Raw genomic sequence first — 15,717 nt, 5'->3', positions numbered from 1 at the left:
ATATATATATATATATATATATATATATATATATATATATATATATATATATACATATATCTGCAGGTGCATACAAGTTACTAAAAGAAAAATTAATATTGAATAAAGAAGACTATGACCTATATTAATCCTATCATCAAGGTATATACTATGATATCAAACTGCGTACATCACAGGGATGCAGAGCATATATATATTGACAAGGTTAAAAAAGTTTCCAATTTGTATAAAATATGTCCCTATCTGTGTGTGCTAGAAAGAATTACTAAACAGAAAACAGTACCTGGTTAGTATTGTAGCTGAATCAGCCAATGATGTAGCAGTTTCAATCACTTTATGGCCAAACAAAGTATAAGAACTGTAACAAATTAAATAGAATAAAGGAATATTACTAATTAAAACAAATATAAGGTGACTGAAGAGGTTCAGTAAAACACCAAATAAGTCGGAGTATCAGAATAATAATGAAGAGAGAGTGCCTACCTTCAACCTAGCTGTGTCACAGATGCAAAACCAAGTGATCTCTCCAGCAACGCCCACGCTAATGGGACAGCTGCAGAGAACACTTAAGTACCGCTCACAATCAGGTCCCAACGAGTGGAACCTGTATGTGAGGCGGTATCTATTGCGTCAGTGGGCGGGGAAAGCGGATGGCCATCATGGGGATTCCCCCTGTGTTGGCCGTCAATCCCACAGCTGATGGGGAGGCGGCACGTCACAGACAGGAGGAGCGCTGGCGTCAGGTGTGACGTCCAGCGCTTATCCAATAGATGCCAATCCGAGGCGGACCTACACTAGCACCCGAGCCTCCGCTCGGATTCGGCAATGCTGTTAGCATCACCGGTGCAGGCCCCCTAGCGCCCACTGTGGTCAGCCTGTAATGCGTGCCGCTATACAGGTGAACAGCACAGCAAGCCCAATTAGTGTGTGCCGCAATGGAGCGGAGATTGGATGGGACCTCCGTGTGTGTATGTCAAAGCTGCACAGAGAAAGTAAATGAACAAGAGGGATAGCTATTAGAAGGAAAAAGTAGAAATAATCAAATAAATAGGGAAAAAGGAATATTAATAATGATAGAAATAATAAAGTAAGAAAAAAAGGGAGAAAATATAATAAAAATAATAATAATAGAAATTACTGAAAATAGAATAAAAGATAATAATAATAAATAATAATTAATAAATAATAAAATGAAATAATAAAGTTAAATCAAAATGAATGAAGAAAGAATGAAACAAACAGAAACAGAAATAAGAATAGAGAAAAAAAGGGAGAAGAAAGGGGAGAAAAAAAGACGCAAACATTGCAATTGAACAGCTTAAGGACTAGAACCGAATTCACAGCCCACAGCACCCATACATCAGTACTGTATCTAAAGAAAGAAAACATAGATACAAAATCATTACAACAATGTATTTAATACAGTGATTCCAGTTGTGTGCATACAATGCTACATCATTGCTAAAGTGTGCATCCATAGTTTCAGTATACATTCTATTCTTAGAAACAATTGTGTACAAAGTGATGGACCCCCTGTCTGGGGTAATCACCTATAGCAATTGGAAATACGCCAATTGGATGTTATTATGTTCCATCGCTAGTTGAACACATGAGGTGTTCTAGAGGCCAAAATGTATTGATCTTGATATTGAACCTCTTCTAACGATGAACGGGCCAGGTGACACTAGTTCGGTGTTATAACATTACATCACTGATTTGACACAAAGGGTGTTCCAGGGGGCAGGGTATTGGTATACAGCTCTTCGGATGGAGGGCTTATCAGATGACATATGAACCAAGGCCAAAACATCAAATTGAATGCAGTATAGAGGGAAGAGTCGATATAGACCCAAAACTCATGGCAACAGATGGATTACAAAAATGGTTTATAACTAATATTTTCGTTTAGGCCAGGGTACTGGGTGGCCCGTAGCGTGTAAATCCACCGTGCTTCAGTCTGCAGAAGACGTTTGCCGGCATCGCCCCCTCGTTCATTTAGAGGAATATGCGCTAAGGCATAGAAGCCGAGCATAGCAGGATTGTGGTTGTGAAACAAACCTATATGGCGGCTGATGGGGGTTTCCATCAGTTTTTTGTTAACCGCTCGAACATGGTCTCGCATTCTACAGAAGAAATTCCGTTTTGTTTTTCCTACATAGTAGGCACCACAGTTACACTTCATTAGGTAAATTATACCGATCGTTTGACATGTCGCACAAAATTTGGGCGATAAAGTTTCACCAATAGGGAGAGAGATGCTTTGCCCTTTCAAAATGTAACGGCAGAAGTTGCATTTACCACAAGGGAATGTGCCCGTTTGAGTGGGCTTTGGCACCATCTGAACTGCATAGTGACTGGAGACAGCTTTATCTCTGATAGACGGAGATCGTTTAAAGGTGATCTCGGGAGTCAAATTAACACATTTTTTGATTTTGTCATCAGAGTTAAGAAGGTGCCAAAATTGACTATAGATATTGCGTATCAGACCATGTTGGCGGTTAAAGCGAGTGATCACTCGGGTGGTATTTACTTTAGGATCAGCTTTGGGTTTGTAAATGAGGGCATTTCTTTCTAAAGTGCTAGCTTTATTGAAAGCTCGGCGTAAGCAGGTCTTGCTGTATCCCCTCTCTTTCAAGCGAGCATACAGTTGGCCTGCTTCTCTTCTGTAGTCTTCCTCATGGGAACAGTTACGCCTCAGTCTTAGGTATTGGCTGTAGGGTATACTGTTGATAAGTGATTGGGGGTGCGAGCTGGTGGCATGTAGCAGACTGTTACCTGCCGTCGGTTTTCTGTACAGAGTGGAGCACAGGAAATATGGAGCAATATGGAGCACTGAAATATAAGGACTTCCACGCATGCGTCGAATCATTACGACGCATGCGAGGGAGGGAATCGGACGGATTGATCCGGTGAGTCTGTACAGACCAGCGGATCAATCCGCTGGATTGGATTCCAGCGGATATATTTCTTAGCATGCTAAGAAATTTTGATCTGCTGGAAATCCATCGCCCGGAAAAATATCCGCGGATAAATATCCGCTGGATCGTACACACCAGCGGATCTATCCGCTGAAACCGGTCCGCGGATAAATTCCAGCGGATAGATCCTCTCGCCTAGGAGTCATGCCTGTGATTGTCAGGGTCTTGCAATGTCTCATGGGACATTTGAAAATTCGAAATTGAAAAATTTGAATATTTGCAATTTGAAAATTCGAAAATTCAAAAAAAAAAAAATTCTAATATTTGAAAATTTGAATATTCTAAAAAAAATAATTAAAAATTTGAAAATAAAAAAATTGAAATGTCTAAAATTCGGAATTTCTAAAATTTGAACATTTGAAAATGAAAAAAAAACGAAAACATTTTGTATTTCCGAATTTCCGAAAATTCGGAGATACGAAAATTCGGAAATGAAAAAAATCAGAAATGAAAAAACTCGGAAATTAAAAATTCGGAAATTCGAAATTTCGGAAGTCCGAAAATTTGGAAATTGAACAATTCGGAAATCCGAAAATTCGGAAATTTAAAAATTGGAGTTTTCGGAAATCCGAAAATTTGGATATCGGAAATTCGAAATTTTCGGAAGTCCGAAAATTCGGAAATAAAAAATTAGTTAATGCGAAAATTTGGAATAAACGAATTTCCGAATTTTCGTTAAAAAACGAATTAGAAACTAAACAAATTGCACATGTCTAAGGATGACCCTGATTGACTGTTCCTATGCAAAGTAAACTCTAGCATATATACCAATAGTGGGCTTTCTTGCCTATGAGTGAACTAATATAATTAATAAAGTGACTGTGCTCCTTTAAACATTGTGCAGATGAGCAGGACACCTACAAGTGTCCTAGTTTAACCGCACACGGTTAATATAAATAATTGTGCAGGCACGCACCTCAAACGTTCCTTCGGCTCGTCCTCCAGGCCTATTTAAATAGCACTTTTTGCTGCCATCACTTCGCCGGATTGGGGGGCGCGCGGCGGGTAACCACTGTGCCGCCGCATCGCTGGGGACCCGATGCGTGTACCTGGCGGCCGCGATGTCCGCCGGGGACACGCGATCGTCGGGAACACAGCCGGTAACAGCAGAGACGTGGAACTCTGTGTGTAAACACAGAGCTCCACGTGCTGTTAGAGGAGAGGAGACCGATCTGTGTCTCTTGTACATAGAGACACAGCATCGGTCACCTCCCCCAGTCCCCCCCCTCCCCCCACACAGTTAGAACACACCCAGGCTACACATTTAACCCCTTCCTCACCCCCTAGTGTTAACCCCTTCCCTGCCAGTCACATTTATACAGTAATTAGTGCATTTTTATAGCACTGATCGCTGTATTAATGTGAATGGTCCCAAATTTGTGTCGAAAGTGTCCGATACGTCCGTCGCAATATTGCAGTCCCAATAAAAATCGCAGATCGCCGCCATTACTAGTAAAAAAAAAATAATGAAAAAAATCATAATTCTGTTCCCCATTTTGTAGGCGCTATAACTTTTGCGCAAACCAGTCGCTTATTGCGATTTATTTATTTTTTTTACAAAAATACGTCGAAAAATACGTATCGGCCTTAACTGAGAAAAAAAAATGTTTTTTTTAAAAAAAAATGGGAGATTTATTATAGCAACAAGTAAAAAAAATATATATATTTTTTAAATTGTCGCTCTTTTTTTGTTTATAGCGCAAAAAATAAAAACCGCAGAGGTGATCAAATACCACCAAAATAAAGCTCTATTTGTGGGGGAAAAAAGGACGTCAATTTTGTTTGGGAGCCACGTCGCACGACCGCGCAAATGTCAGTTAAAGCGACGCAGTGCCAGAAGCTGACATTTTTTAGCCTGGGAACGAAGGGGGTTTATGTGCCCAGTAAGCAAGTGGTTAAAACAAGAGATGGGCTCCCATAGCGTAAATCCGAAAAAACATTCAACTTTTATTTAAAACTTTAAACACAGGTTCACATTCCAGGGTGGTATTCACCAACACAAACAAAGGGATAAGATATCATTCCTTCACTGCATAAAGTTACAGAAAGTTACTCTAAAGTAAAGTTACTCTAGTAAAAACTGTGGTACTTGCAGGGTCACCAGGTAAAGTAGAATTAAACTCTCAGCATTTTTTTTTATGCTAACAAATTCAGTTCACCAACAACATTCCCCAATAGAACATTTGTTAAAAATTTGCCCAAGCATTAGCCCTTTGGAACTTTTAATGCTATTGGATTGTGCTGTCCCTATGATTGAGCTTCAAGGGGCGGAGCAAAATGCATTGGGGGCATGGCCTTGGTGGAGATCGGGCTGAGGCTGCCATTCATCTCACTTCATGCACATGGATCTGCTTCATGATGTGTGGCTTATGGATCTTTTCCTTTGACATTTCTGCAGCTTGGGCAAGTTCCCTGCCCCTTCCTGCACTCACAGTGGTCTAGTTTGACATTACCTCTCTACCTGAGTGGCACCCAATTTTGATCTTTTTGGGTCACTTGTGTTGTCTCAGTTCTACTTCCCCAAAAAAATGGTCTTACAATTAAAATCTGTTGGACTCTTTTATTTGGTTTTGGTGTGGCACCCCTTTTTGTATTTCTAAGATTTAAGTTACAGTTGGATGCCCATTGATGGAAGCCCCACTATGTGGTAGCCACCTCACCAGCACAATCAGGCTTGTTTGAAGTTTTCCTTCATCTGCCTACATGTGCAAGTCTGAAGCCTCGTACACACGATAGGTCAACCAGAGGACAGCGATCTGAAGGACCGTTGTCTTAGGTTAACCGATGAAGCTGACTGATGGTCCGTCGCGCCTACACACCATAGGTTAAATAACCGATCGTGTCAAAACGCGGTGACGTAAAACACAATGACGTGCTGAAAAAAATGAAGTTCAATGCTTCCAAGCATGCGTCGACTTGATTCTGAGCATGCGTGGGTTTTTAACCGATGGTTTTGCATATTAACGATCGGTTTTGACCTATCGGTTAGCAATCCATCGGTTAAATTTTGAAGCAAGTTTGCTTTTTTTTAACCGAAGGTTAAATAACCTATGGGGCCCGAACACGATCGATTTTGACCGATGAAAACAGTCCGTCGGACCGTTGTCCTCTGGCTAACCGATTGTGTGTACGCGGCCTAAGTCTATCCACACTGGTCAAGTGATATATGAAAAGAAAGGAGGGACCGTGGTTTGCAATCATCCACCCTGGATGAGAGTGAACAAATGGGGTTAAGGTGTAGCAGACATCATGGGCTGGATTCAGATAGAATGGTCTATCTATCCGCCCGGCGTAACGTATCTCAGATACGTTACGCCGCCGTAATTTAGGGCGCAAGTTTCGTATTCAGATACAACTTGCGCCCTTAGTTACGGCGGCGTAACGTATCTGTGTCGGCGCAAGCCCGCTTAATTCAAATGTGGATGATGTGGGTGTGTTTTATGTATATTAACTGTGACCCCGCTTACTTGACGTTTTTTACGAACGGCGCATGCTCTAAAATCCACCGCAAAACGTCATTGCTTTCGACGTGAACGTAAATTACGTACATCCGTATTCGCGAACGACTTACGCAAATGACGTAAAATTTTTAAAACTTGGCGCGGGAACGACGCCCATACTTAACATAGGATACGCCTCATATAGCAGGGGTAACTATACGCCGAAAAAAGCCTAACGTAAACGACGTAAAAAAAAGCACCGGCTGGACGTACGTTTCTGAATCGGCGTAACTACCTAATTTGCATATTCCTCGCGGAAATATACCGAAGTGCCACCTAGCGGTCAGCATAAATATGCAGCCCAAAATACGACGGCGTAAGAGACTTACGTCGGTCGGATCTTAGGGAAATCTATGCGTAACTGATTCTATCAATCAGGCGCATAGATACGACCGGCCAGACTCAGAGATACGATGGCATATCAGGAGATACGCTGTCGAATCTCCTATCTGAATCTACCCCCATGTTTTTTTTTTTTTATGCAGTTTGCCCGGAGCAGCAACTTTTCTTTAAGAACATTGAATTAAAACAGCAGGGTACCTTGACTGAACATGATTCAATATGAATTCAGAAACTTAAAAATTTAATACAATACAACTTTAGACATGTTATTAAAACAAGAAGTTATTTTTGGTGAACAAATACTTTTTTTTTTTTTTTCTCGCAGAAAGTAGTAATTTCTAGTTGACCCATATTTCGAAAAAACATAACAAAAACAAAAAACAGCATAAAATAATTATATAAACTGTTATCTCTTCTGGGAATATATTAAATTGGCAACAACAACAATCAGATCAAATGATTATGTCAATGCATATGTCCCTCAGGGGTCTCTGTGTTGTTATGCATTAAGTATAAATAAGGCATTAGCCTCCAACCTTTACACTATAATCCAATCTCTCGTGAGTATCACCTTTTGTTGGAGCCGATACACCAATCAGGTAACTACATTTATATACACCTTTAATGGTTGATAAAAGTAATCTATACTATTAAGTGACGGTAGTTAGATGCCCCCATATTTAAAAACTTTAAGAAAAAATATAACCAGATACAGGCATACCCCACTTTTAAGTACACAATGGGGTTTATTTACTATTGCTGAAAAGCACAAAATCAGGCTCACTTCTGTATAGAAACCAATGAGCTTCCAGGTTTTTATTACCAAGCTTAATTGAGCAAGCTGGGGTTAGAAGCTCATTGGTTTCTATGCAGAAGTGATCCTGATTTTGTGCTGTCCAGCAATAGTAAATAAACCCCATTGTGTACTTAAAAGTGGAGTATGCCTGTATTATGAAATAATTAATTGACTTTGGAGATCATTTATTAAAGTTGTGAAAATTTATGTGAACCTATGAACTCCAAATTTTAAGAATAGTTGCAATTTTCTTTTTTTAGTAGAGCATAAATATACATTTGTAACAAGACATTTTTAAATATATATATAAACATATATATATATATATATATATGTTTTTTTTTTGTACAGCATAAACATTCATTAATAAGAAGATATCACAAAAAAAATGTCTTGCCTTTCTGAGATTTTAAGAAAGTTTAAAAAGGTATAAACAAGAGAAAAGGAAAGAAGTAAGCAGGAAATGAGTGTGACCATGGAATTGGTTTACTAAATCTGGTGCAGCTCTGCATAGAAACCAAGCTTTCTTTTTTTTGTCAAAGCTTAATTGAAGCTGAAGTTAGTCGCTCATTGGCTACCATGCCCAGCTGCACAAGATTTTGTATTATCTAGTTCAGGGCTTTTTTTCTCCTCAGAGAATAGGTGCAGGAACTCATTCCTTTTCGAGTTACCTCTTGTGTCCACCCCCTACCCACCTCCGAGCACCATTCCTTGGTTCTACCCCCTACCCACCTCTCAGTAATGGATACAGAACCAAGTATCAATTTGTGGTGCTAAGCAATTTGATAATAATAGGAAGTAAAATAGATCCCCTTTAGCCAGCAACAATGGAGCACCCTCAGCAACAATAGACTCTGAACAGCTAGCATCAATAGACCCCTCCCTCCACAGTAGATGTCTCCCAGCAACCATTGTCTCACAGTAGCATAGGAGCCCCCCAGCAACAATAGACCCCCCACCAGCGACAACTGACCTCCCCAGCAACAATAGACCCTTCCACAGAAAAAACATAGATCTATCCCGCAGCAGCCAGCATCAATAGACCCTCCAGTACACCCCAGCACCCCTTGCCATTACATACATTCAGAGCTGTAGGTGCCGGAACTGCGTTCCCCCCACGTTCCTGCAAAAAAAAAAAGCCCTGATCTAGTTTTAGTAAATCAACCGTCATTTGTGCCATGCCGGAATATGAACAAAGAAGCAGTATTGGATCTGCTTGATAATATCTTAGGTTAGAATACTTTGAGGAATTTAATAGCAATACAATTAATTTTTTTTCTAAAAAATCTTCTTTTAACATGAATAAATTAGTAAAGCATTGGCTTTGCTTAATGTATATAATACATATAGAGTAAAGAACAATTAGAACCTTTTAAGTTTTGTGCTGTTTGTATCTATCCTGGATAGATTTGCCTCTATATTTGTCCTGGTGAAATTAGTCACCAAGACATAAAATAAGGAAATGCCCAACAATTTTGAGTTGTCATTGAAGCACAAGGGAGCAGCAAACCCTACAAGAGCTACCCTGTTCCTTTGGCAACTCTATCAGAGGGGGTTTACTTTGATTTTAGTGAGATTTCCTTTTACGTCTTCAGGACAGGAAGCATAGGGATATCTCTGTAGTTGGACACAGATGTTAAAACATTATCACCTAGGGGGTATTAATCCTTCCATGCTTAACCTAAAATAAAAATAGAGGAGGAAGGTGGGATTGTAGCGGTGCTAAGGACAGTATAGTCAAGATGAACATTTTTTCTATAAAAAATATAATTTTTATCAAGATACTGTAACATACACATATAAATTGTACAAAAAAGGGTTCAATAAAGCCAAGTATTAAAGCAGACATTCAAGTTTATGGGTTGCTGGTTTTCCTAAATTATATAAGGTAGTGGTCACAGAAGATTGTCCCATCCCTACATGTTTCGCTGTTTAGGCTTCCTCAGGGGTTTTAAACTGGGACCACCAATCCATAACCCAGCTCTAACACAAAAAAAACTAAAATAAAAGTATTTCAATTGTGACCTTACTTAAAGTGGAACTTCAGTCAGAAAATTAAGTTCTGATAGATCACTTTTTGCTGGCCCTTTTTTTTGGGGTATAGCCATGTAGGTGCCTATACCAAGGGTAGGCAACCTTAAGGCTGTGGAGATCTACTTGAACAATATGGAAGAAGTCAAAGATCACCAGGCACATTGTTGCCTCCTCACACCTGATTTAAACCTCTAATTTATATTAAGTACAGAGTAGAGAAGAATTTGAACTTGTTCATTTTTTTATTGCTGTTTGTATCTATATTGGGGAGATTCGCCTCTATATTTGTCCTGGTAAAATTAGTCACCATTAGTCACCAAGATGGAAATAAAAAAGGATAGCAAGCCCAGACCGCCATCTACCAGTCATTTGTCCTCGCTCAACTGGTAGCTCACAATCTACAATTGCTGACCCCTGGCCTATACTGTTTAAAATTCAGCAACAAACTGTCTCACCATGCTCTGCACATGTTCAGTTGTTCTCCATTATTGGCATGGCGCCAAAAAGTAGAGCCACTAGAGGCCAATCTGCTGACAGCCTAAAGATCTACTGCTGCTTAGGCACTCTGGGATTCAGCCAGGGTTGCCAACCGTCAGTAAATTTACAAACAGTTTGTAAAATCTGTAATTTTTGCATCTGTCCATAAATGTCCATTATGGACATACAGATTACATGTCCATGATGGACATTTATGGGCAGATGCAAAAATTACAGATTTTACAAACTGTTTGTAAATTTACTTAAAGTGGGCAACCCTGGATTCAGCAAGCTGAAACAGGAACAATACTGGAGGAAATTTACAGCACACACCAATTCTGGTAGCATCATTATTAATGTGGAATGGATGTTCCTTGCCAAAGAACATTATTCTATTAATTATTTTTTTTGTTTACCAACGTTTTTATTGAGTGAAATGAATACTGTACAAGAAATAAAAACACATACAGATATTACATAAGTCATGAAACAGTCTCACATACATATTGCTTATGTGTAAAAAAAACACCTACAAAGGTATTGGTCATCACCCCTTTCGGGATTACGTGAACTACATCAAACCAGCAAACATTTCAACAAATTGGCCTTGGTAGTAGACGGTAGTCCATAAAAGAACATAAAGTTGTTATCTGTAAAGTTATGTTTTAATCTTTAATTATATTTTTAAAGGTGCCAGAAACTCACTTTATCAAAAAAATTGGTAGCACACACATTTGGGAATAGAGGTTAGGTCCCCAAAGACATAAAATGTTTTGTCATAATTTGTAATTGAATGCCTACCTAGAAATATCACTGATATGAGTGATAAATGTTTAGTGTTCATGATCAATGTTTAAGAAATTCTATGAATACAGCTTAATCAATTTGACTTTAGCAAGCAATTATTAAATCTTTATTTACAGTTTAATAGATTGAAGTACAAGAGCCATTGCTGTTAGAGCTGAGGAGCAGTTAAGCTGGGTACACATGATCCAAATGTCATCCACTTCAGCAGGTACCAGTGTGGTCTCATGACTGGCTTCTGTCCAACAGTCTTGCCGGAAGCAAAGCATACAGACACATATAGTGACTTCAGATCACCACAAGGTCAGCAAAGCCACATCCAACTGGCCATACATGAACAAAGTTCTTACCCATGTCAACATTAACGCATCCTATCTCTCCTGGGGCAAGCCACCGCAACAAAAGCGGTTGAGAGGGTCTCATTTGTACCCCCCACCTCCTCCGGCATCCGGTGGCACCAAGGGGGGTGCCCAATTTTAGCTACTGTGCTTACACGATCGTTGCCAGAGATGATGTCACATGCATGCGCAAGGAACCTCAAGCGCCATCATGAAATATTCACCCTTACTGGGGAGGGCCAGAGGCATACACTGATGCACCTGACCAGCTCATCAGTACACAGGCCCTGCAATTCTTGCTGGCACACTGCAATACCAACTGGAAGGGGGCACATGTGGCAGCAGACCATTGGCGTCACTACCAGGACCCAGGCCGGGACATATACTCCCACTCCTAGGCCCATCTAGTGGTGCCCTGGGCATCTGTAGGTCACCCATCCCCAAGAAAAAACATCCATTGGTATGATAAAAGCCATATTTTCAATATTGTAATTGAACGCTATTAAAAATGACTTTTTCTTTTCAATCTGAAGCCTCTGTAATTCTCTGTAAAATGCAATATGGCCACCTGGAGTTGTTCTGAACACAGAGGGCCAGATTCAGGTACAAATGCGGCGGCGTAACGTATCGTCTTTACGTTACACCGCCGCAAGTTTTCAGCGCAAGTGCCTGATTCACCAAGCACTTGCGTGTAAACTTACGGCGGTGTAACATAAAGCCATCCAGCGTAAGCCCGCCTAATTCAAATGGGGCGTGTACCATTTAAATTAGGCGTGTTCCCGCGCCGAACGTGCACATGCTCTGTGTGAAAATTTCCCGACGTGCATTGCGCAAAATGACGTCGCCCGACGTAATGTTTTGGAATGGCGACGTGCGTAACGTACTTTCGTATTCCCGGACATCTTACGCAAAAAAAAAAAATTGAAATTTGACGCGGGAACGACGGCCATACTTTAACATGGACTGTCTAAAATTAAGCCATGAAAAAGCAGGCCTAACTTTGCGACGGGAAAAAATGACTAGTGACGACGTAACGAACGCGCGTACCTTCGTGGATCGCCGTAAAAGCTAATTTGCATCCCTGACGCTGGAAAACGACGCAAACTCCACCCAGCGGCGGCCGAAGTATTGCATCCTAAGATCCGAAGGCGTACAAAGCCGTAAGCCTGTCGGATCTTAGCCAAATGCCGTCGTAACTTGTTTTGAGGATTCAAAACAACGCTACGACGCGGCAAATTTGAAAATACGCCGGAGTATCAGTAGATACGCCAGCGTATTACAGCTGTGAATCAGGCCCAGAATGTGTACTGATTACATCCGAGAAACATTTCTTGCGTGTGTGATTGGCTCGCCAATTTTCCCAGAAGTCTCCAATAACAAAGAAGTCCGATTTCAGGCATCCCCTGCAACAAAATTGTCATTTTGGTGAGATACTCCCAATAGTTAATCACGTCTAAATGGATGCATTTCCCTCATTAGAGCCCTGCAGATGCAGCAGCTGATTGATAATTATGAAACCACTCCCATTATATTCACATACCACACAGACAAACACAGATATGTATTCAGAATAACAAAAGGTAGGACTCTGCAACAAAGTTTGTTAAAATCCCTGTATTGTACATAGATCACCTAGAGGGGAATGTTTTTTTTTTCTTTTTTTTTAACAATAGTTTTTATTGAAAGTTTTCAGATTTTCATAGTAGAAAAGAATACAAAACATATAAACAGCTTCATAGCAGTAATTACAACTCATCTCATTAAGGCAACTATATTCTTCCCATGATACAGTACTGACATAATGCCTTCAGAGATGCAATGCATATTCATAATATAGCTACAAACAAGTTCCTCTAGTGAGGTCTAAATCTAAGCTAGATGAGCATTTTTAGGCTTCAGCCTGACAATCAGCATAGTTACGTCATCCTAATCGGGTACAGCCAAGAGGACAATTGCACCCAATGAGAGGCAGTTTAAGAAGAAAGGAAAAGAATAAGGAAAGAAGTTGAAATTTAGAAAGTGACCCTCACACCCCTACATCCGCCCCCCACCAGCCCCCACGTCAATGTAGTCCAGAATCTCCCATTAGATATTGGATCCAAGGACTCCATATATTTTCAAACTGCAGCATTTTATCATTTAAAGTTGCAGTCATTACTTCATTAAGCATAATCCAGGAGAGTTTGTGTTTGAGCTGGCCGAATGGCACCACCGCCGATTTCCATGATTTTGCAATGGTAATTTTGGCCGCTATAAATACAAATGTTATGAGACGTGTTTGAAATTTTGAGTCCAACTCGGCCCCCAGCAACGACTGTCTGGGAGATTTGATCAGGTTCACTTGGGTGAGGGCATACACAAAGTTGTAGACCCTGATCCAGTATCGCCTCACATTGGGACACTGCCACCATATGTGGAACATCGTCCCTAGTTGTCCACAGCCTCTAAAACAACGCGGGGATACCTCGGGTATAAAAGTTGCCAGCCTTACAGTGACCATATACCATCTCAGTAAGACTTTGAAATTGGCTTCTATTAATAAAGTATTTATGATGGATTTCGTAACTCCCCGGGCATCTTTGTGCCACTCGTCCAGTTCAATGTTCTTCTGAAGATCAGCCTCCCATCTCCGCATGTATTCTAACTTTTCAGTACATTTAGTAAGGACTATATATATTTCAGAGATATGTCCCCTGATCTTATCATACTGTGTACATAAATATTCCATCGGGATCATCGTAGTTATGGCCAAGTTTTTTTTATTATTATTTTTTTAAAGTGGAGTTACTCTAAAAATTTTGTGGTATTTGAAGTCATTGATATAACATTTTGAATAACCATGTGTGTTCATATATCACCTTAAATGCAGATAATGTTGGGAAACCAAACAGAAGTCGTGGAATTTGTAATACTTGGGTTTTCAGATCTTCATCTGTTTCAGATACCAGTCTTCTTGCTGTTCACCATGATTTACATAGCAACAGTAGCTGGAAATATTCTCCTAATCGTCTTGGTATTATTTAGCCATCCTCTACATAGTCCTATGTATTTCTTCCTCAGTCATCTTTCAGCATGTGACGTTTTAATCAGCACAAATGTTGTCCCCAACGCACTCCAGACTTTACTAAATGGCTTCACCTATATGTCAGTTCACAGATGCTTTGTCCAATTGTATTTTTTTGGTGCTTCAGCAATCATAGAATGTTGTCTCCTCTCTGTGATGTCCTACGATCGGTATTTGGCCATCTGTAACCCGTTGCGCTATTCCTCAATCATGGCTTTCCGTCTTCATTATTATCTTGCTACATGGTCTTGGTCAATGGGTTTTATGGTGGCAATTATCACCATTTTCCTTCTGCTTGAAGTAAAATTTTGTGGTCCGAACGTCATTGACCATTTCTTTTGCGACCTTTCTCCTCTGTTGGGGATCTCCTGTTCAGATTCATCTGCTGTGGAAATAGCTGTGTCCTTAGTGGCTGGGATAGTAGGCCTCTTACAGTTTTTGTTCGTTTTTGTTACTTACATTTGCATCTTCAATGCCATCCTCCGAATTTCAACCGAATCTGGGAGAAAGAGGGCCTTTTCCACCTGCAGTGCTCATTTGTCTGTTGTATGCACGTATTATGGATCACTTATTTCTGTTAATATAGTACCATCCAAAGGGTACTCTTTAAATATAAAGAAAGCTTTATCAGTTCTAAACACTGTGTTGACCCCGTTATTTAACCCCATCATCTACAGCTTGAGGAACAAAGACATACAGGAAGCCCTACGCCAAGTCATGTTTTCAAGAAGACATTTAAAAAAGAGTTAACATTCAGTTATAAGATATAACTCAAGCTAAATATTTTATTCATATGTACTTAATGGATCTTTTTAAAGTTCTAAAGTAATGTTTTTTATATAAAGTGATTGTTGACAAATAATAATTTTAGGGTGGAGCGATGTGCTGACATCACCGCACTACTGTGATACCGGAAGGACGGTGAATTTGTATTAGCCGGCCGGCTACTTTTATTACAAGCGTTTTTTAAGCTGTACTACTGTAAGTGCAACCTATTATGCCAGATTAAAATTTTCATAGGTTTTTACCCTATGGCAAGTTTTTTCTTTCATTTTTTTTTCTTGAAATGATCTCAAGGTTCAGACAGAAGACAATCTCTAAATATACATGCATATGGCACATTTTGTACATTAGAAAAACAGGAGACGATATGAAACAGGCTAACAACTTCATAATTAGGTTCACTCGCTGCTAACTTTGAGGAACGGAGGAAGGCTAGAGGAGAGGGGAGGCACCCCTAGCGGGAGCATACTGTGATCTGGGGGGGCTCCCTCATTCCCTGCGACTAGCCGGATGGGTCTGTAACAGATAGTAAGACTAACCCGAAGGTAAAGGTCCTGTAGAACCTAGTGAACCAAATTAGGTAATAATAGTTTGAACATGA

General features: G+C 40.1%; 1 protein-coding gene across 1 annotated transcript; it reads left to right on the top strand.

The window, feature by feature from the left end:
• The first annotated feature begins 14,132 nt into the window (after positions 1-14,132).
• On the top strand, positions 14,133-15,215 carry LOC120931007 (olfactory receptor 6F1-like). Its single transcript, XM_040342136.1, has one exon. The coding sequence runs from the start codon at positions 14,133-14,135 to the stop codon at positions 15,081-15,083; it is 951 nt and encodes a 316-aa protein (XP_040198070.1). The 3' UTR covers positions 15,084-15,215.
• Positions 15,216-15,717: the final 502 nt, after the last annotated feature.

This window comes from Rana temporaria, chromosome 3, assembly GCF_905171775.1.
Source record: "Rana temporaria chromosome 3, aRanTem1.1, whole genome shotgun sequence".
Classification (NCBI taxonomy): domain Eukaryota; kingdom Metazoa; phylum Chordata; class Amphibia; order Anura; family Ranidae; genus Rana; species Rana temporaria.
This window is presented reverse-complemented; position numbering and strand designations above follow the sequence as displayed.

Bases quoted from the DNA above. Each gene is read 5' to 3' on its own strand.
- LOC120931007 (XM_040342136.1), top strand. From the start codon at position 14,133: ATGCAGATAATGTTGGGAAACCAAACAGAAGTCGTGGAATTTGTAATA.